Here is a 23,700-nt window from a genome sequence, read left to right as displayed (position 1 = left end):
TTTTGTCTAGTTGTTCTACCAAGTGCTAAGAGAGTAATGTTAAAATCTCTGACAACAACAGTAGAAACGTCTTTTTCTCCCTTTAATTCTGCCAGTTTTCTGCTGCACGGTTTTGATGCTGTCACTGGTCCCTATACACCTCCAGTTACTTACGTCCTCCTGCTGAACTGTCCTTTTGACCTCTTTCATCCAAGGTCTTGGTGTGAAATCTGTTATTATCTGGTATTAACTGTCATTTTAACCTTTCTATGCTTCCTATTTGCATGGCACCTCTTTTTTCTTCCAACATTTGGGGCTTTCAACCTATCTATGTCTTTCAAGTTAAAGCACTTCCTCTGCAGACAGTATATAGCGGGGTCTTATTTTATCCACTCTGACATTCCCTACCTTTTAATGAGTGTTTAGTGAATGAACATTTTATATAATTATTGCGATGACTGGGTTTGGGTCCACCACCTTATTTCCTGTTTTCTATGTGAATCCTCTGTTTTGTTCCTTTGGTCCTCCTCTCCTGCCTTGTGGGGGAGGGGAGAATCATCTGAGTATTTTTTAGATTTCTCTTCTTTCTATTGGCTTTTTAGCCATTTTTGTATTATTTTTATAGTGGCTGCCCTAGGGATTGCAACATACATCTTTAACTTTTCACAGCCAACACAGATAATAGTTCACTACTTCACGTAAAATACAGAACATCCTATAGGACCATATGCATCCTCTCCTATCCTTTATGCTATAATTGGCATTTACCCAGACAACTATCACTCTGGTAAATACTCATTCTTTTCCAAAAATCTGAGTTTCCATCTGGGATCATTTCCATTTGGCCTAAAGAACTTCCTTAGCATTTTTTATAATGCAAGTGTGTTGGCAACAAGTCCTCTTGGTTTTCTTACACTTGATGGTGTCTTATTTTCATTCTTGAATGATCTTGTCACTGGATATAGAATCCTGAGTTGACAACTGTTTTTCTTTCATACTTTAAAGATTTTTGTTCCATTCTCTTCAAGACTCTATAGTTCCTAACCAAAAGTGACCTGTTAATTGATTGTTATGCTCCCCTATGTACTATGCCATTTTCCTTTTGGTCCTTATCACTGGCTTTCAATACTTCTGATGACAGTGTGCCTTGATGTGGGATTCTGTGTTTATTCTGCTTATGTTAGCATCTTATATTTGCAAATTTCTGTCTTTTTCCCACTTGGTTCTTTTTTATTGTTTCTATTTCTCGGCTCAGACTTCTCATCTCTCTGCTGAGACTTTCATGCATTGAAAACATGTTTTATGCAATGAAAACATGGAGGAGAGTTATAGTAAATGCTTTAAGATCCTTGTCTGTTAGTTCCAACATCTGGTTCATCTTGGGGTTGAATTCAATTGATTTTCTTTTATGTAGAGAACGTGTTCCATTTTCTTGCTTCCTTGCATGTCGGGAAATTTTGGATTGCATCCTGAATAATATTAAGTTGTGGAGATTCTTGTCTGGGTTTGAGCTACAAACTCTGTATTTTACGTAGTAGCTCTGGTCTCTCGTTCAGAACTTTTTCTTTAGCTCAGCTGCTTAAAGTCTGGTCTATAGATGTGCGGTTCAAAGTTTAGTCAGAGGTGTGGGTAGATGCAGTTTAGGATCCCTTCTCTGATTTCTTTTCTCCTGGGATTCCTCCACTATTTTCAGACTTCACAGATTCTCTGCTTCTCTTTTCTGTTCTGCAGGCCAGAAAGGTTACAACTTTGCCCACACACCCCATTTCTGCTGTGTGTGCCACAGACTACAATTAGCCCCAGGCTAAAAGCCTCAGAGACAGGAGGTTAAGTTTGTTATTTCCCATTCTCCACCTGAAAGTACAGTTTCCACTAGAGGCTTTCCTGCATCTGTTCACTCTTCTCTTTCTTCAGGGTGGCAAGTCTGGTCTTCTTTCAGACTTCTGGATTTTGGCTGAGCTGCTCTGTTTCCCACATATGGTTCAGGGATCGATCACTCAGAGATGGGGACAGACACCAAACACCGTTTGGGGATCCCTGCTTGTGCTCTTTCCCTTCTGGGATTCCTTTACTCTCCTCAGCACTCATGCCTTCCCAGCTTCACTTCTGTGGTTCCTCAGGCCAGAAAAACTAAGTTTTTCCATGTGAGCCCCTCACCACCATGGAATAAACTACATGGACAGTGCTTAGCCCCAGGCTAAAAGCCAATGACGTGGAAACTTATGTATATAGCTTCCAAGCTCCCTCCTCTAAATGAGCAAGAACTCCCACGGGAGTCTGCTTCTGTTCACTCTCCAGTGCCTTCAATACAGCCGTATTTTGTATTACTTGTCTAGGCTTTAGAGCGGTTTCTGTAGGGGGTGTCATGTGGTGGGGTCTTAGTCCATGATACCCAGAAGCAGGTGTTCTCAAGCTGATTTTCAACCACACTGTCTTAATTCATTCAATAGTATTTGATGAGTAGCTATACTGTGCAAGGCAGTGTACTGTACTAGATGCTATGGGAAGATATAAACATAGAAAACACAGCAAAGGACTAAAAATGAGAGATTAAAATATATACACATATTTGTATACCAGATAGCATGGGAATTTTTTTTAGTAGCTTAAAATTGGAAATAATCTGAATGTCTACCAAAAGTAGAATGAATAAACCATGGACTATTTACACAACCTAATACTAATATATTGGTGGAAAGGAACAACCTTCATGTAACAAAAAAAGTCGCAAAATTAATGTTGAATGAAAAAAGAAAGGTGCGAAGAAAAATAAACTGCGTGATTCAATTTACGAAAAGTTAAAAAATGGAAAACCATATTGTTTGGGAATATACACAGGGCTGTAAAATTATGAAGAATAAGACAGTCACCTCCAAAGTCAGGACAGTGTTTTTATTTCTAGGGACTTTTGGGCTGTTGGCAATGTTCCATTTCTTGATCTGAATAGTGACTGCATGGATACTCACTTTATTACTATTCTTTTAAAGTATACATCTATAGTTTATGTAGTCATCTATATATGATATTGCTCACAGTTAAAAAAGCAAGAAAAGGAGGGGTGGCTTTATTAATAAATGGAACCTTGATTACATTCTACATACAATGTATGACCAGGAACCAGTTATTATTATTCTTATGTCTCAAAATACTTCTGAAAATGGGTATAAAACATGTTCCTTCCAATCTCACTGTAAGACTAGTGAGCAATAATATTATTTGATAACAAACACAGGTCAGGTTTAACTTCCCCAATGCCAAAGGAAAACTGACTTTAATTGCTTTTTAAAAAAACTGTTTCCTTATTTTAAATGTAACAAGGTCATTTCTATTTGAAAGAGCATGGGAAAAATCTTTTTGATGAACACAGACCCTTTCTGGACACAAATAATTAGCCTATAATTTATCATTTTTTAATCTTGGGGTTTTTGTATGTTCGGTTTTTTAAAGAGGAGTATACAGGTAGTGATCTTCATAGTCTAGTGATCGGCACTGTATTGGTCAGAGATTAGGAAATCCCCTGAAATATCTGTCTACATTCATGCATTTAACTATGCTTGGGTTGAAGACTTTACTTAGAAGTTTTCAAAATGGATTAGGTTGCTTCCAATTATCATGCAGTGCCTAAGGTACTTCCTGCTGCCCTCAGAGCTCTCAGGCAAGAATCCTGTAAAGAAGCTGGATGTGCTGAATTGCCAGGAAAACAAAAATTGTTACATTCGTTAATTAATTACCCCCAATTCACTGATAGGCATGAACAGTATTCACGTTCTTCATAGAACCAGGCTTGCATGGCCTCAAGTCCTCTAACACCAACAATGCAGTACAAAGAAATTTTAACGAGTATGGCCAGATGCTCACCAACATCCTCAGTGTGATTATTTATGTGCCAATCACTGCTTTTTCCAACTTGCCCCAGAAATGAAAGCCACCAAAAAGAAAGTAGTTTTGTTCCTCCAAATGAACCAGTTTTGCTATGTGTAAGGAATTATAGTGGACTTTGGTTTCTTTAAAAAGTCTTTTATCACCTTAAAATTTTCAGAAGCTTTTGGGATGTGTATGCTCAACTAAGAACATCTCTTTAAAACTCACTAGAACCAAACACAGTTATTTTGTTTTCTTATTCTTTCACTTAAAAAAAATTGTTTTTTTCCTCTGACTTGAGAGTACTAATAAGCAGCACCCTCAGAACAAATTATTATAATTCATTAGTCATCCTTTTTTCAGAAATAATTCATTTTTCACTTATTACCCATTAAAAACAAGTAATTTTGTAACTATCAGGGAGCTTTGGTCATAAATTGCATTACGCAAAACTTTGTAAGGATTACAGCAAATGACTTGAACGGTAGCTGTAAAAATGGAACAATCTCAGTCATTATCCTTGGTCAACCTAATGGAAAAGTCAAGATGGAGACAGATGAATAATGGTATCTGGGTTGATTTTTTTTAACTACCACAGTAGAATCTCTCCTTAGGAAATTTTAGTTTGTGAATCACAAATTTCTACCCATACCAAAGAAAATAATTCTATCAAAACCAATAGCAGAGATTTAAAGATAAAACCACACAGTTTAAGGTTTCCTTTTCCATGGGAGAGTATCAACATTTTCCACAGCTGCCCTTTCATGGCAAACATGTGTCCCTCGGTCGCTGGGAACCATGGTTTGGAAAACTGGGCAAAAATTCTTTGACTACAGAACAGTCAGATTTTTATCACTTTTCAATTATGTGTTTTAGTTTTCATGATTATATTCAAGATGTAATGATAATGAAGACTGAATTTTTATACTTTGGGATCACAAAGTAAGAACTAGGTTTAATCTACTCATTCATTGCAAGGAAGAAAAAAAATCCTATCAGCAGCTTATAAATCTACCACAGGCTTAATTAAACAAAAATAATGTAAGACATTATAGAGAATACCATGTGTTAGACTGTTTATTAGGAATGGCTATTCTAAAAATAAGTATGACACGAGGCTGCTGCATGTTTAGTGCCATTTCAATATTATGTATGAGAAAATACTCTATGTATGTTTGAGTATTCGATAAAGTAGGAATGGGTCTCATTTCGAACATTTTAGGGTTACTCTTACAACATTAAGATACTGTGGAAACCAAGAACTAGGTGTATTATGAATGCTTTAGCTTAAACAAATTGATCTAACAGGCAAATAGGTTTGTGATTTAGGAGGAGACAAAAATTTAAGATTTAAAAGAAGGAACAGCTGAAATTTATGGCCCAAAGATAAGATGGGACTGAAATAATTTTGGACAAGCCATTAAATTCTCTTTAGCCTTTCTCCTCACTTGCAAAATGTAAATTATCTTTATATTTCTTACAGTTGTTGGGAAGACTAAATAAGAACACCCATATAAAAATACCTAGCAGAGGGGCGCTTGGTGGCTCAGTCTGTTAAGTGTCCTGACTCTTGGTTTCGGCTCAGGTCAGGATCTCAGGGTCATGAGCTCGAACCCTGCGTCAGGCTCTGTGCTCAGCGTGGAGTCTGCTTGAGATTCTCTCTCCCTCTCCCTCCACTTTGCATACTCTCTAATAAATAAATAAAATCTTAAAACCTATTAGAGGACCTGGCACAGAGCAAGTGCTCAATAAATGTAATTAGATGATAAACAACAAAAGAAAAAGAGCCAAAAGAGGGATATTTATGTCAGATTGAAGAGCAGATAGAACATTTTAAAAGACACAGACTAATTTTTTGCTACTATTTGTTTAATTTATAAAGTAACTGTGGTATCTTATATTGGAGTTACATGTAAAAGAAATAGTCTACTTTAATCATGTAAAGTTCTCTGTCTTTTGTAGGAAAGGAAGATAAAACCACTCTGATTCTATCAAAGCTAACCGGTAACCCCCAGCCACCATCTCTGTAGTTTTCACGATGGCAGGGATTCGGAGAAAACCAGGCCGTACAATACTGATTCCCTAATCTGGTAAGTCATCTGGATCACCCAGAGAACCACTTAAAAAGACAGATTCCCAGAAAAAAATGGGGTGCCTGGGTGACTCAGTCAGTTAAGCGTTCTTTGTCTCAGCTCAGGTCTTGATCTCAGAGTTGTGAGTTCAAGCCCCATGTTGGGCTCCACAGTGGGCATGAAGCCAACTTAAAAAAAATAAAAATAAAAGACATATTCCCAAGTTCATCACCAAACCACTGAGAATCTGAGGTGAGACCCAGAAATTTGCATTTGAAAACAGTGCTCTAGAAGAAACTCTCACCTTGATGGAAAGGAGAAACAGATTTGTTTCTTACAGATTTGTTCTTACACAAGACCCATACAGAAAGGATTCTAAAATCCACATTATCTAAGTTCTATCACGCTTCCTATAGTCCTTGTCCTCAAAAAATTGCTCTGAGGGATTTTACTGAAGGACTGACTCTCCCTGGATAAGATTTCCCGTTTGCTTCCCCACCGATGTGTAGACCAGCGACTTGGAAAGCTAGAACAACATCCTGCATACATGTGTGTTGGGGGTGTGTGTGCATGCGTGCATGTGCATTTGAGATCACGTATGTCCTAAGACAGTCCTCATAGGGGGATCAAATGGTCCTAAAAATCAGCTGCCAGCATTACTTCAGTGGTCTCCTGAGCCACTAATGAGCTTGTGTTTATTCCGTAAGACACAGAAGTTAACTTATGAGTAAGAACTCTGTCTTTCCTGGACAAGAAACTCAAGAAGCTTAGAACAGGAGGGCGAGCCACTCTGACTTTCAAACTTCTGCAGAGATCATTTTGAGTTTGGGGAAACCTCAACAGGAATGTAACCAGTGTCCCTTTTCTTAGGATGGAAGCCCAGCACAGACCTGTACCTTTCACACTTGGTGCTTCCTAGAATCCAGCCAAAAATAAAAAGGAATTGATAATATTCCAAAAAGAAGAGAGAAAATACTAAGAGAAAAATTAAGTCTAAAATCATAAAAAAAATTATAGGAGAAAAAGGCAAACAAGGCCAATGGAACAATTAAGGTAGTTAGAAGCTAGCAGCAGACTGAATTCAAGGAAGAGGCTGTTGGCTGGTGGGATGGTGCCGGGCACTGGAGCGCTCATTTCCCTGTCGGGAATGTGACCGGCTTATTATCAGTGTTTGTCTGGACCTGAAAACATGCATGCTCTACATATCCTGAGGAAAGCAGAGGGCAATCAGTCAGAACACAGCACACACTGAGTGGCTCCGTATTCTTCACATCAGCCCCGTAGCTCCAGCATGCTCTTCCCTTTCCAAGAAAGATTCAGAAATAGAATGAGGTCACTATCTGAATAGTTTCCTCTGCTTGAACTATAATGAAATCAGTGCCAGCAACAGCCAAGAAGAGATACTATTAAAAATTCAGTGAGGTCAATCTGCACAGGCAGTATCCTATTGATGGGGGCACTGAAGTGGAGGTCAGATCAGTGTTCTGTAGCTCTCAGAATGCATGAGTGTGGAATAATACTATAGGCTTAAAAATTTTTAACTATTCCTACAAAGTGACTGGGACTTCTGCTTTGAACTTTACTCCACTATGGTATTTTGGCATGAAAGCTGACCTTGCAAAAAGTCTACAGAGAGCTAGTCTACAAAGAACATTTACTTGAAGCAGCATCTTAGACCACCACCCAGTGGTCAACGGACCCCCTTCTCTGCCTGCCTCCTTTCCATTCAGTACATATGAAAGTGCCCACGCATGCCAAAATAGGTTCAGATACATCAAGTTAACAAAACATGAAGGTCCCTGCCCTCCTGGAGCTTCCATTATCTGGAGATGAATAATAGGTACATAGTATGGTAGGTAATAAATAAGGTGGAGAAAGAAAAAATACAGGAGAATTAAGGGAACTGGAAGTGCGAAGACTGAAATCAGAGGTCAGGGCAGGTCTCAGGGAGACAGGCTTCAGTGGCTCGGCGAGTGAGGGAGTGTGTAGACATTGGGGAGAGCAGTGGAGATGGGGAAGAGAAACCAGTGCAGAGGCACTAAGAATAGAGAGTGCTGGTGCATCGGAGAAAATGATCTATTGCTGTGCTTTTCAAACTGGAGCCAATATCAGAAATCACCTTTGGGGCTTGTTCAAGCACAGCTGGGTACCAGCTCCAGAGCTTCGGCTTCAGGAATTCTGGGGTGGGGCCTGAGAATGTGCATTTCTGGCAAGTTCCTATGGGATGCTAATGCTGCTGGTTCAAGGGCTATGCTTTGGAAACTAATGATCTAATGCTTATTTCAAACACTGAGTCACTAAATAATAGTGGACCATTAAATTGATTTAATAGGTCTGCCTGGCAATTAAAAAAAGTAAAGAAATAGGAAATATCAGAGCTCATCACATTTACTTAAGGGCAAATGAAACTTTTATCTTTTATGAAACTTTTGTTTCAGTTGTATAGAAATGTGTATGATGCATTTTTTGTTGTGGGTAGTGGTCAAAAAAGTTTGAAAGCCACTAGTCTAATTATATTAGTGTGTCATTAAATAACACCAACCACATGAATCTGCTGGCAGGAATTTGAGACTCCTATTCTTTCAGTGGGACATGAAGCTGAACTTGCCTTGGGTCTTCTCTTTCACTCACCCATAAATTTCCTCTGCCTGGATTTCTCCTTTTTCATCTCAGTCTATGGAACCCTCACCATGCCTTCAAGACAGAGAAGATCAAGTCCAGGTTTCTCAAAACCTTCCCAGTGATGTCTCCTTTCCCTGCTCTGACCTCCTCCAGAACTTCCATACCGTTCATTCGACATGCAGCATAGATGGCCCTGCTTTGTGAATGACCTTTGCAAGTGGTGCCTTTTCTCTCCTGAAATGTGACACCTTGTTTGAGGGCAGGTTGGTGTCTTAGACAACACCTGTATTTCCCCAACAATGCCCTGGCAATGTCCTGTTTAAGGTGGACTAGCAGGGCGCCTGGGTGGTTAAGGGTCGGTTAAGTGTCTGCCTTCAGCTCAGGTCATGATCCCAGGGTCCTGGGATCAAGTCCTGCATGGGGCTCCCTGCTGGGCGGGAAGCCTGCTTCTCCCTCTCCCACTCTCCCTGCTTATGTGCTCTCTCTATCTGTGTCAAATAAATAAATAGATAAAAATCTTAAAAAAAATAAAGTGGACTAGCTGGGGATGGAATAAACAGTCAAACCACATTTTAAAATTATAATGTGTTATTTGTATGTTATATGTACTACCAACGATGATAATGAAACTTTAGTAAAGGAACTAGGGAATGAACACAGTCTGAGATGTAAATTTGGGAAGAGAGGTACATGGGTGGTAGAAACAGGGCAAAATGCATGGGAAACAATTGGCTGGGGGTGCTTAGTGCTAAGGGCACGCACAGCCCCAAGCCTCCCCCTCCACCCCAAGGCCTGGGCCGATGACTCCTTGGTACAGCACACCATGGAGAAAATCCTCACTTAGCACCGGGTAGGACTAAGTCCTTTTGATGCTTTGCTCTAATGCTGGGAAATGGATGAGGAGAGCCAAAGGACCAAAGGACCAAAGGAGAAATCAATATTTTGGCCGAGAGGAAAGAGAAATATAAGGAATCAAGAGAGGGGGTGGCAAAGTTAATTTATGCAGTGTCTATGCTGCCTGGGTGAGTCAGGGTGGGCTGCACTGGAACCTGAAACATGAGCGGTTCAGGTGACAAAAAGCCACAAGCTGTGAGACAGTGGGAGGACAGCAGGAGGAGGCAGGAGTAGCACGAGGAAGGCACAGATGTGCAACACTGCTCACGTGGAGGCGAGTCAGCGGTCTGGAGCACAGGAGCCACAGGGACAAGAGCTCCGAGGGGCCCTGCGTGTGGGATCACAGCAGTGAGCGCTGAGGAGATACCTCTGGCTACAGGGCTAAGGGTGCCTGGGGAGGAAGAATGCGGAAGTGGGAACGCCAGTCAGGACGCTAAGGTAACAGACTGCGTGAGATGTGGGGAAGCAAAATGGGGGAGTGGGAACGTGGAGGGAAAAGAGAGATTTGGAAAATTATCAGAATTCACAGAACTCAGGGTCTAGTGGCACTTTTGAGTTAGAGAGGATGCTGGCTGGTTGCATTCCAAGGGTAGAAATCCATGGAGACACAGAATAGTGTGGCTGTGGACCAGCTAATGGTAGTTTCTGTGGGACCTGGAGGTGGGACACCCAATAGCAGGTAGGAACACCAGGGTGTCCCTCAGAAAGCAGCTCTGGGGATAGAGAATGGATGGATAAATGACAGACACTTGCGATGGGGATGGGGAGAGATGCCAGCAGGAGAATGGGGGGAGTTTTTAAGCAAGTCAGTATTAAGAAGCTATGAAAAAATTCTTGAAATTTCAGTTAACTGTATTTCTCTTTATATAACAAACAACAGTGAAAGTATTTGAAAAAGTGAATATAAAATAAAGGCTTTAAAAATAATTTAGTGTGACACTGGCTATCCACTCTGAATTCCTATGGTTTATCGGGTGAATGAAATGAAAAGTTCAGTTAATGTCAGTAACTTACATCATTCCATAGTTTCCTATTTACACTAAAAGGGAAGCTATCTTCTGGCTAATTCCCCCCGAAAAACACGACCTACTTTTCAAACTCAAGATAAACGGTCAAATTCTTAATTCTCAAATGGCAGATAATTCACGAAACCAAAGAGAAGAGGGAACCTGGAGAGTTGGCATCACTGAGAACGAGGTGGAGCAGCAGCAGAGTGAGAACCCGTACAGACCCGGCTGCACTCGGCCCCATCATCACGACACTCAGACCGCTCGCTAGCAAGCCAAATGGGAGCCAGGAACATGCCCTGTTGTGGATGCAGACACTGAGAACTTTGAGCTGTGGCTTCCAACTCAGATCCCGAAGGACACACTAACTTTATTTCCTTCCAAACCCTAAAGGAGAAATAAGCAACTTAGGATTTCAGAGCCTGTCCTTTATGTCTCTGTTTATGCAGGAGAGTCTAAAAAAACTAATTACCTGGTATCGCCTTCCCCAGACTTGACGGAATAGCAGTGTTTAGAATGACATTAATACTATTTACTCTCAACAGCCAAGTTGTTTAACTATATAGACAGATTTATCCAAAGAGTGTATGTTCCCACACAGGATATTACACAAATATTTTAGAAGGTTATGTCAAATAACATTTGATTGAAAAATATTTTATTTGGTTGAAAGTCAATTACTATGCCATGGGCTTCCAGGTCTTCATGTTTACTTGCCCAAAATTGGAAGAATAATTCTTCTACAAATGTGGCTTCAGTTGTATAATGCAAGGGAAACTTCAAAAACTTTTGGCTCATCTTCGGTTGACATTAGCTGACTATTTCTCATGAGTAAGGAGCACTGTGCCCTCCTAACCACCCAAAGGGTAGTTGGAAAGAATTCTGAATCTTCTTAGTGTTTAATTTATATTTTAAGAAAGAACAAATCAGAAACTGCACACTAGTCAACGCTTTCATAAAGACCTTATTAAAACAGCATTTCCAATTTCAAACAACCTCTTTTATATCAATCTTGCATACAAAGCTATTATTACATACCCGACAATTATTTTATCAGTATATATTAGTAAACCACCCAAAAGGCAAAATAATGTGCTGTCATGTTGTGTAATACAAATATTATTCAACACACAGCTTGAATTTTCAATCAACTCTAGATACAGCAGTATTCTATGAATTAAACTCTAGAGGTTTTAAGTGATTCATTTTATTATAAACACTCAATCCAAAAAGATGATTAAAATAATTGAGATTAAGACTTGATTATAAAGATAAACAGCTTCTTTTTTCCTGGTAACATCTGTGGTAATAATGTGCTATCCTTTAAACCAACTGAGGATGACTCACCATCTGTGAATAAATATAACTTTAGTTTCTTTTCTAGAACTGGGGATGGTTTTCTTGCTTTTCTTTCCTTTTTTTTTTTTTTTTAAACTAAATCATCCCTCCTCCATCATCTGTCCCTCTTGCAACCACAAAGTGAGATGGTAAGCTGGAGTCAGAAGTACAGTTTCTTTCTTTTTTTTTGTTAAAGATTTTATTTATTTATCTGACAGAGAGAGACACAGTGAGAGAGGGAACACAAGCAGGGGGAGTGGGAGAGGGAGAAGCAGGCTTCCCACTGAGCAGGGAGCCCGATGCGGGGCTCGATCCCAGTACCTCGAGATCATGACCTGAGCCGAAGGCAGACGCTTAATGACTGAGCCACCCAGGTGCCCCAGAAGTACGGTTTCTTGCTATGTTTCAGAACAAAATGAACTGGCCCACTTAAGGGATTTATCCATGACCTTGGTCTCCATAGGATCTTATTCTAAACAAGAGTTAAATGGCCTGGGACCTCCCATAGATCAATTAATCTCTCTCTTTAGCCATAATCCTGAAAAACAAAGTTATATTTTCATTTATATGTTACTGTCTCCAATATAGAGAAGACTTTTTTTCTGAATATAGTATAATGAAGGAGCAACATATTAACATTCAAACATATAGCCTGTATACTATAATTCATTTCACTTTAAGTACTGTAGTGAACTAATTAACTTTCAGTATCTGCTATGGCCCATGGAGGGGCCTTTGGGCCAGGAGCATTCACCAAAAGGATTAGAAAATAAAATCTGGGATTGGAAAGAGTAGGAAAAAATGGACTAAAGACATGAGTAGTGAGAAATAAGCCAAAAGAAAGGAGCTAAGGTTTATCCCAGGGGAGGGACAGATATAAAAGAAGAAAAGTACCTGGTCTGACAGCACATTGAGGAAGCACTGTCCGTCCACAGAACAGAAAGGAGATGGGGAAAGGATGAGCAAGTGGAAGGGTACATAAAGCTCAAAGAAGGTGGCCTAGTGCCCAGGTCTTGTTTCCAAAATACCATTTATTAAAAAAAGAAAAAGAAAAAGAAGGGGGAACCAGAGCTCACTGGAGTAGTTGATTCCAGGACTGGGGCAGGAAATATCTTGTGCTCCAGAAAAGTAAAGGTGGGCTCAAAACAAGAAGGGGGCAAGTTGGAGGACACCGGATCCAACCTGGGGGAGCTCCCACGGGCCAAAGCTAGAACAATTTGAGCAACAAAGTAAGTAGGTGGTAGTGCTGCATTATAATCTATAGACAAAATACAAAATTATTAGGTAAACACCACAGTAATAACTGTGCAGGTAAGATCCACTGATGGATGATAAAAATCAGTGGGCAAAAGTTTGAGGAGAAATAGGATATTAGCAAAGTCTCACTCCCAAGACAGTTATCAATTACAAAGGGAAAAACAGCAACTTTTCACAGGAGAAATCTGGTAGACACCATGTTAACCAAATGATCAAGGATACCCATCCACCAATAATGAGACATACTGACATCATGTACCTCCTGGTTCTATGAATTGAGAAGGACACAACATCACCTCTGTGGGTACTTTTGTCAAATATTCATAACTTCAGTGTAATCATGAGAAAACATCAGAAAAAAAAAACAAATTGAGGGACATTCTGCAAAGCAACTGAGCAGAACTGTCTACACCATCAAGGTCATGAAAGGCAAGGGAAGACTGAGGAAGTCACAAGCTGGAGGAGAATAAGGAGATGTAATGGTTAAATGCCAAGTGGGATTCTGGATAGCATTGAGGAGCAGAATAAAGAACACTAGGAGAAAAAATTGGTAAAAATTACATAAGGTCTGTAATTTAGGTGATAGTATTGTACTCATGTTAATTTTCTAGTTTTGATATTTGTACTATAGTTAAACGTGTTGTTAACATTAGAGGAACCTGGATGAAGGGTTTACATGAACTATATCTACTGTTTCTGCAACCTTTCTGGTAAGTCTAAATTATTTTAAAAGAAAATGTAAAACAAAAAATAGCAAAGTGGCACAGATTCAAATATCTTCTGCCCACCCCATCCAAAACTGCTTCTTCCCTAACACTGCTGTCTTCCTTCTCCTCTATATTTTTCCTCCCGTTTACTGCTACCTAAAATAGCAAACATTTTACTTATGTGATTGTCGTTTACTGCTACCTAAAATAGCAAACATTTATCTGTCTCATTTATCTGATTTACTTGTCTTATTTATCTGATTATCTGCTTACTTATTTACTTATTTATCTGATTGTATTTACTTATCTGATTATCTCCCCCACCAAAAAATAAGCTCTATGAAGACAGGCATTTTTGCCTATTTTGTCCATCGCTGTATCTACCATCTAGTGTGGTGCTTCTAACAAGTCCCCATTTCCTCTTTAGAGCATTTCATTCATCTTCTCATCACATTTACTACTAAGTAACTACTAAGTACAAGACTTTGAACTAGGCATCAAGGGGATGCAGATAAGCAAGACATGACGCCTCTTCTCAAAGACGTTACAGTTGAGTGGGAGAGAGAAAACATCTGAACAACTACATACAGGGTGGAAGGGGATAGGAGTCCCACCAAATTAAGTATCAAATGCTGTGGGCATTTAGAGAAGGGAGGCCCATGTAGGGTGAGCAGTAAAAGAAAAAGTTTCATAGAAGTTCTCAAACTCAGCAAGGCCTCTGTATACTCAGAATTTGGATAAGCAAACAGCAAAGGGGTAAGGGACTGATATACTGGGAAGAGAGAACTGGGTAAGCAAATCCAAACTCCAAACATGCAGGAAAGAAGAAGAAAAAGGCACAGAGATCATTCTGGTTGGCTGGAGCACTGGATGGGGAAAGGGAAGTATGGAGAGCAAAGACCAGAGGTTGACTGTGCACGGTCTAGTGTTCCAGTCCAAGGACTCCAGACTTGATCTGGTAGCAACAGGCCACTGACCTCTAGGTAGTTTGGAAGAGGAGGAGGGTGTTACTAGAGCTCTGCTCTACAGAAGTTCTTCATGGCATTTTAGAAGATGAAGTCTAGACTCTTAAGGATTTCAAGGGATCTTTGGGATCATCCTCTGTAACTTTTTATAAGAGGAATTCTTTCAACCGCTTTTCCTATGTTATGGAATTGAGTTGCCCTGCCATCTGGTGCTCTTCTTACACTTACCATCCAGACTTTATGGTGATTATTTTGTGATTTCATGGAGCCACGTATGGACTGCTGAGTGACTTACGTTGTCAGGAAACATCTCCTTAGGATGAACTAATACCTGTCCTGGTTCAATTTCTACCCACTGTCCTCTGGCCTACAATGAACTGCTTAGTTCCTCTTTTATAGAATCATCCTTAAAGTAGTTGAACACAGTTTTTCTATTTTCCCGAAGTCCTCTCTTCTCCAGGCTATACAACCTCTCTTCCTCACTGTACTTGAATTACAGGTTCTTTCCAGTAACTTCGCCTGCTTCTGCACACAGCTTGGTCTACTAATGGGATGCTCAGCCACATTGCTCCCATATCCTACAGTGCTCTTTGGAACACCTATTTCAGGCTTGTTAAATATCCCTACATTCTCAGTGCCTGCATGGAGTCTTCTGTCCTTACTTCTTTAAGTGAAACTCAGCTCTCCCCTTGGGACTCTGGTTCCCCCGGAGCCTTTGGAAGTTAGAAGCTGCTCATTCTTTCACATTCCAGACTTTAGGGTCTGGAGGTGGGGTTGGTGCTTTGCTTTCATTATTGGTTCATGATTGTTTCCTGGCTATTATTCCTCTACCCTTAAACAGAAAGTTCTGCTCCTATGAGGCTGGTACTAGCTTCCTCTGGTCCATGCAGCTGCTACCTACTGCCTTCTAGGCTCTGGTCCTGTGGACTCCAGCATCTGGCTCACGGTCTTTCTCGCCACCCCATGGCTTACTACCCTGAGGGACTATGAAGCCTACGTGAATGACCCATCCTCGGCTTCCCATTCATGAGCTGGCTCAACCACACTGACTTCCATTCATAGGCATAGCACTTGGGACCCTCGCTCATGGCCAAAGCCAGACCGTGTCATCACTGAGATGTGCTCCACTTCTGACGTCTTCAGTCTAAATATACTGTTCTTCAGCCCCATCTCCATGACTTCCACCGTACCTGCTCTTCGCCCCTTCCCGATGCCTCTGTGTCCCTCTCCTTCCAGCCTCCTGATAGTTCCACTTCTCTTTCGGCTTAGCTTAGACACCAAGATCCACCACTTCCTGGGAGCAGCCACTCTAATCTTCATGGATTTCTGTACTGGTTCCCAGGGAGTAGTTCAAGTAAACTGGAAAAAGTGCGCACGCACAAGCACATGCCCTCGAAACAAAATAAACCCTCTGAAGTCTTACTTTATGTAAGAGTGGAAACCATATGAATTCCTTACATTTAGAGAACTGTCAGGAAGCACGGCAAGTCCAAGCGGGAAGGTCTGGGGAGCTGTAGTAAGTGTTCATGTTACCGCCACACGGTGGTGCCATTCCAGCCGATGAACGCGAACCCCGCAGCTCTTGTCCTTCCCACGCTCTAAGTGGTTATGATGACTCACGTGCTAGTATTTTACAAACTCTGTTGTTAAAACTGAAAATATTTTCCTCTCCTACCACAATCTCTCTCAAGCATTCATAAGCAGTGCTGTTCTGTGATAGTGCTGGAAACATGGCCCCCCAAACAGTCACTCTGGGACAGAAGTTCGTTCTGATAAAACACTGTGATGAAGAAGGCCACATGTCCACTAGGATGCCCTGCGTTTTTAATTTGGGAATGAGCCCTCTAAAAAAATTAGAGGTGATGAAGGGAAAAATTAACAAGAAGCATTAAAGCAAAAATAGGCTATAGTGCTGTACATTCCTGTGCCCCCACAGAATGTTCCCTTCACATCTTTTCTTATGAGAAAATTAGTCTTGGGGTACGAGTTTTATATCATGAGATCACTTTGGAAACACACTGACATGCAGATGGAAGTGTGTTTTTTTTTTGTTTTTGTTTTTTTAATTTGCAGAGAGAGAGAGAGAGCGCGCACAAGCAGGGGGACGCGGCAGGCAGAGGGAGAGGGAGAAGCAGGCTCCCCACTGAGCAGGGAGCCCAATGCAGGACTCGATCCCAGGACCCTGGGATTATGACCTGAGCCGAAGGCCGATGCTTAACTGACTGAGCCACCCAGGTGCCCCTGGAAGTGCCTTCTTAAGATACAACAGTTCCCCTACCTATCCAAGAAATGCTTCTCTTTCAAGAGCCACATGCAGGCAGGCAGTGAACGGTGTGGGGCCTCGGAGCGCGGACTTTGGAGCTAGCCTGCCTGAGCATGAATCTCTCAGTTCCACAGTTTTCTAGTTGTGTGGTTTTGGGTAAGTCATTAACCTCTCTGTGCCCCTGAAAAGTTAGGGCAACGCACTACCTACCTCTAAGGCTCGTGAGGCTGGAATGAGTTAATAACTAAGATACTTAGAGCTCCACGGAGCACTGAGTATACAGCACGTGTGGGCATCACCTCCACCAGCAGTGCCTTCCCATCAACCCTTGATACTTATAAGACCGAATTATTTCACTGGGTCAAAAAAAAAAAAAATAAGGTGCTTCTTTATTCACAGTATATGAATTACTCACAGTATATGAATGTGTTAGTCCTTCTTTGGCTGTTTTCTTTGGGAAGACTGTCAGACTCCCTCTGCAATGCTGTTCTGTGTACCAATATGAAGTAGAGGAGCCAGTATTTAAAGAGCCTTTTCTAGCACAAGTACTAGTAAGTGGGGTGACTCTGACTAGAGCCTGCTCAGACATGAACGCTTAGCCCAAGCGATCCCCCAGTGCGGGTTTCCTTCCCCGGTCTTACCTTCAGCCGGTCTTTGGGCAGCGCGACAGCCCCCTGCTTGATGATTTCCAGGACCCGTTCCACTGACAGCTCAGCTCCAGCCTGCAGTAATCGTGAGCTGAAGAAGGTGATCACCTGGAATGGAAAGTATTCTTTTTTTAAACAAGTAGATGTACAAGCCGTGTTTTTAGGAAGTGCCTTGCTCACATGGTGGTCCCACTTCCTGGAGTGACCTGGCTTGACTTCATGAGCTCTCCTCCACGCGGTCCTGTCTGAAGGGGTCTGATGACTGCGTCAGAGCCTGCCTCTGACCACTCCAGGCTGATGACCCACATTATGGCTTCGGCAAGCCTCCGGAGTTCTGCTCTTCCCAGGTGTGGCCTCACCTCTCATTTATTTAGATTTCAGTTAGATGGCAGCCCCCCTCAGAAGGTGGGAAGAGAAAGCTAAAGCTTAAAACCTGTCAATTTTGAGGCTTACTAGTAACTCTCAAAAAAAAAAAAAAAAAGGCTTAATGAGAAAGGAATTTGAAGCTAATGGCTAAAATGGTGTTTGGGGGATCATTTATGAATTTAATTTATTCACCACACTCTTATCCCTGAGCAACAGGGATAATGAACAGCAAGCTAGAACTTCCTTTGTTTCGTGTCCCAGCACAGCCTGAATTGTGTAGCAAGATGCTAATAACACAGGAGCATTCTGAACATAACACTGTCCCTCAAAACTAAAAGAATGTCATTATTTTTTGAGGAAATCATTTTAAGACCATGATGTTAATAAATCAAGAAGACTATACATCTTTTTTTTATTCAAGAGAGTAACACTTAAGTATTTACAGTCAGACATGCAAAAATATAAAAATGTTTTGTTAAAAAATTAAACATTTATAGGTTTTCTATTTTATATGTAAAAGACAAAAGGTAGTTTAAAAAGATTACCTAACTGTAGAAACAAAATAGTTTTTTATACTCATTAAAATATGATCATTAAAACTAACCTGGATGATTAGCTATCCTATGTCTTACTAATCCTGAAGCCTTCACATTATCAACAGCAAACACAGTACTGGTCACAGTAAGAACACTGTTTATCATAGTAAACATAAATCCATAATGCAGACATGCTACTTGATAATTTCTGTGCATCTGGCTCTGGTGAGATGAGACTGGTTCATCACTACTTCTACCCTGTAATGTAGCACCTGTTCTAGGATGAGGGGGACATCAGCTCTGCCATTTCCTTCTTGTCACGTGTACTTGTATTGCCTTTGATTTGTGGTTCTTTTGCAGGAACCATACCAATCCTCCATTTTAGAGGGTTTACTTAGTTAAATCTTGATATTATAACCATCAATAATATACATTACAAGGACCTATAAGTGAATGAAAGGTGAGTGTGCCAGCCAAGCCTTCCAGGTTGAGAAATCCCCTCTCCTCCTCAGGATACCTAGAGTACCACAGCTGACACAGCTAAAGCCTGGCAGTTTGCCCATGCCAATACTAAGAATTAGGAACACTCATTCTGTTTATTTTTAGACAAAGAAAGAAAAACTCTGATACTATCTTCCCATGCTTCTATGGACTGTGGGTGCAACCTCTGGGGTCTGTGTACCCAGCCCCTTTGGAGCCTGCTGATGGAGATAACAAAATGTGTATAATCAAAGCTAAGTAGAGCCTGCACAGTGTTCAAACATGGATACTTCAGACCACCGCAAAAGAGTACTGACATGTCACGTCATCAAAGGAAGTAATGCAATGGGAATCTACTTTGGTTCACTCTGTGGTCTACACAGACTTGCCTCTAAGCCTCAAGGAACTCGTGTTCCCACCGGGAGAGCTGTGGAGTAGGCAAGAGACTCCGTTTCTAAGTAAGTTCCTTTTTTCAAACTGGCTCTCATTTGTATGTCCTAAGCTGATATTCAGTTCTTGAATCTGAATGCACAGGACTTTAAAAAACGATAAAACTACCAACTTCCAGGAGAGAAGTAAATTTATGTATTAAAAACGAAGGGAATGGACATCTACTGCATGTTTACTATGGACCATGTGCTCCTCTATTAATTAATCCTCATCACGATCCAACGAGCTCATAAAAGCTCTGTCCTACAGATGACTCTATAGAATCAGAAAGAGAGCAGCTTGACCCAAGTTAGCCAGGTAAGTGTCCAGAGTGGGACTCGTACTTGGATGTTCCTTCTTTACCATGTTGGTCTCCAGCAATTCTTGAGTAACAAAAGACTTAGTTTTCTTAATGGAAAATATTTGAGGTGAAGGGAGCCAGGCTGCAACACTACCAAAGAATGTGAAACAATTTATTCAAAGATACAACTTATATTTCCTATCACACAGTTAGAATTCTGTAGACAACAGTATATTTAGTGATAACGACTTCAACAGTTAGGTGGCTTTTATCAACTTTCATAGGAACCATTAAAATTGTTAAGATTGACGAACTTTTCCCTCTCTGAAAATGTCTGCAGAAGATACAGTCAATAATAGAAAAAATTTAGAGTGAAACCTTTAGCGAAATGGGAATGAATGATATGTTAGTGCAATTCAAAGGCAACCTTTTAGAGGAAAGTTCTTCTCTGTGGGTGTTACACAGCTTCCCTCCACCCACCATATTTGGCCACAATTCCTGAAATCTAAGTACAGCACATTACCTTCAATTATGCTATTAGTTGTGAACAGTAATTATTCCAAAGTCATGTTCTGATTAATCAGCTGTACCCTTTGAGTAATGTCAAAATCACATTTAACCACTTATTATGAAACCTGTGAGTGATCACTAGAACACAGATTTATAGAAAGGAGAAGCTTAAAAAAAAAAAAAGAAAGAAAGAAATGATAAGCTTTTGTAGGGTAGATGAGGGTATGTATTAGACAAGCATTCTTGCTTGCTAAATGGCCACTCTTCCAAGAGGTAAAAGTAGAGAGCTAAGCAGTTTTCTTTTCTTTTATAAAAGACAATAAATATGTTTTGAAAAGTAAAATACACATGTTTTCTCATTGATTCTTGGGTTTTCCTCAAGTTTTTGTGTCTTAATCAATACATGTGTTAACAACCTATTCAGTGGGAGAGATCTCTAGAAGATTTACAAAGAAAATAGATATTTTCAAGACACAATGTAATTGGAGGATAAAAAGCAGATTAAACAGCCATAATTAAACAGATTAGACATCATGGTAGTGTAGACTGTGAAGTGTTCAAAGTCAGAAGGCATAGTTTGGGTCCTGTCTCTGATACTTACGAGCTACCTGTCTTATGAACTCAGGTTCTTCCACATGCAGCATCATGCAGTGGCTTAGAACACCTACCAGGTGTCAGAGGCTTGGGTTTAATTCCCAGCTCTGCTTATAAACGTAGACAGGTTATTAAACTTCTCTATCTATGCCACAGTTTCCTGATCTATAAATGAGGAAAGACAGAGTGCCTGCCTCATGGAGGGGGTACTGTTAGAATTAAATAAGTTAATACCTTCAAAGTGCAAAGAACAATGCCTGGCACACGGTAAGGGCTCATGAAATGTCAGCTTCTGTCATTATCATTAGGTATTATCTCAATATCTTCATTTATAAAATGAAAAAGTTGCCCTACCTACCACATAGGAAACAATTATAATACATGTGAAACTTAAAGATAAATCAAACCAGATAGGAGTAGCAAGCATGATCTACTGAAAGTAAATTCCAGGAAAGTCTGCTGGTTAAAACCAACATGATCATTATCAGTTTAATACATTACTGAGGGTCAATTTTAAACTCTTCTATTTTTACTTGGTGAATTTATGTATAACCTTCCTCTTTCAAAAAAATTTGTATTTTATTATTTCCAGAAAACTTAAAACAGTACAATGTCGAGGAAGTTTTCATAGTTTGCAAAGTTTTCTTTTATCATGAAAGAATGCTGCATTCTGACAAATGTTTTTTCTGCATGTATTGAGATGACTGTATGGTTTTTATTCTTTAGTCTTTTAATGTTGTCAATTACATTAGCCTTGAATTCCTGGGATGCATGATAACTGAGCATGCTGCATTATTCTTCTGATACATTGTTAGATTTGATTTGTTAATATTGTGTTGAGGATTTTTTGTGTCTGTGTCTATGAGTGATATTGACTTACAATTTTCTTTTCTTGTAGGTCTTTATTTAGGAGTGGCATTAGGGTAATAATGTCCTCATAAAATGAGTTGGGAAGTATGTCCTCTTCTTGTATTATCTGGAGAAGTTTGTATTGAAATAGAAATATTTCTTTCTAGGGTGAAGACATCCTGGCCTGGAGTTTTACTTGTTGGAAAATTTTTAAGTACTAATTTGGTATCTTTTAAAGATACAGAACTATTTAGATTATCTATTTCTTCATGAGTAAGCTCTGAAAGTTTGTGCCTTTGAAGGAATCTGTCCATCTCATCTAATACATCAAATTTATTGCCAGAAACTTATTCATAATATTACCTTATTAACCTTTCAACGTTCCCGCTATCATTCCTGATATTGGTAACCTGTGTTTTCTTTCTTCTTCTTTGATTAGTCTGGCTACAAACTTATCAGTTTTATAGTGTTAGGTTTTTCTCTCTCTCAAACAACCAGCTTTTGGTATTACTGATTTTCTTTTCTTTCTTTTTCAATTTTATTGATTTTTTGTTCTTACTTTTATTATTTCTTACCTTTTTCTTATTTTGGGTTTAATGTACTCTTTGTAGTTTCTTAATGTGGAATCTTATTTATTTAAGACCTTTCTTCTTTTCTAATAGAAGCCTTTAATACTATAAATTTCCCTTTAGCTGTATCCCACAAATTTTGATACACTGCATTTTCTTTTTTGCTAACTTTATTATTATTTTTTAAAGATTTTATTTATTTAGTTGACACACAGAGATAGCCAGAGAGGGAACACAAGCAGGGGGAGTGGGAGAGGGAGAAGCAGCCTCCTGGCTGAGCAGGGAGCCTGATGCGGGGCTCGATCCCAGGACCCTGGGATCACGACCTGAGCCAAAGGCAGACACTTAACAACTGAGCCACTCAGGCGCCCCTATTATTACTATTTTTGCTGTTTCCTTCCATCTTTATTTTTTTTTAGTTTTGAATTTTTTGAACTTTAAAAAAAATATTATTATGTTCAGTTTGCCACTGTATAATACCAAATTGCTAACTTTAAAATATGTTCTCCTTACCTTTGGCCTCCTGTCTTTGATGCATACGTATACTGTTTACTTTCCAAATATTTGGGGATATTTTCCAGATATCTCTCTTACTGATTTCTATTTAATTTCACTGTGGTCAAAGAACATACTCTATTATGATTTTAAGTCTTTTAAATTTGTTGAGGTTTGTTTTATGGTCCTGTATATGGTCTATCTCAGGGACTGTTCCATGTACACTGATGATGATGGGTACAATGTTTTATAAATGTCAATTAAATCAAGTTGGTAGTATTGTTTGGGTCTTCTATATTGTTACTAATTTTCTATTTATTGTATCAGTTACTGAGAAAGAAGTGTTGACTTCTCCAATTATAATTATGAATTTGCCAATTTCTTCTTGCAATTCTATCAGTTTTTGCTGTGCATATTCTGAAAGCTGTTGTTAGGTGCATCCACATCTGAGACTGTTACGTCTCCTTGTTAAATTGACCCCTTTATCATTACATGGTGTCCCTCTTTATCTCTGGTAATGCTTCGTTTAATGAAATCTACTTTGCTGATAATATAGTCATTCCAGCTTTCTTCTAATTAGTGCTTGCATGATAAAACTTCTTTCAGCTTTTGACTTTTAACCTACCTAGCTCTTTCTATTTATAGTTAATTTCTTATAGATAGCACATAGATTTTACTTTTTATCCAATCTGAAAATCTCTTTTAATTGAGGCATTAATGTGATTGCTGACATGACTGGATTTAAATCTCCCACACTGCTTGTCATTTCTCTTTGTTCCACTATTATTTAGTCTGCTTTTCCCACCTGCCTTTGGATTAAATATAATTTATAATTCTATTTTATCTCCATCTTTGGAATACCAGTTCTATCTCTCTTTTTTTTGTGGTTGGCCTAGAGTTTATAATAGTCATCTTGCATTTATCAGTCTACCTTCAAATAGTATCATACCATTTCACAT

The 23,700-nt window shown here is 39.7% G+C and overlaps 1 protein-coding gene across 1 annotated transcript in view; it reads right to left on the bottom strand.

The window, feature by feature from the left end:
* DYM (dymeclin) overlaps nucleotides 1-23,700 on the bottom strand; it is a 339,132-nt gene that overhangs the window by 34,157 nt on the left and 281,275 nt on the right. The window contains exon 16 of the mRNA XM_028098349.2: nucleotides 17,607-17,720. Within this exon, the coding sequence (XP_027954150.1) occupies nucleotides 17,607-17,720 (114 nt within the window). The remainder of the gene's footprint in view (nucleotides 1-17,606; nucleotides 17,721-23,700) is intronic.

Source organism: Eumetopias jubatus, unplaced genomic scaffold, assembly GCF_037043125.1.
Source record: "Eumetopias jubatus isolate StellerSeaLion01/CBP00866 unplaced genomic scaffold, mEumJub1_p1.0 scaffold_16, whole genome shotgun sequence".
NCBI classification, from domain to species: domain Eukaryota; kingdom Metazoa; phylum Chordata; class Mammalia; order Carnivora; family Otariidae; genus Eumetopias; species Eumetopias jubatus.
Note: the sequence above shows the minus strand (reverse complement) of the source record. Positions and strands in the feature narration are given on the sequence as shown.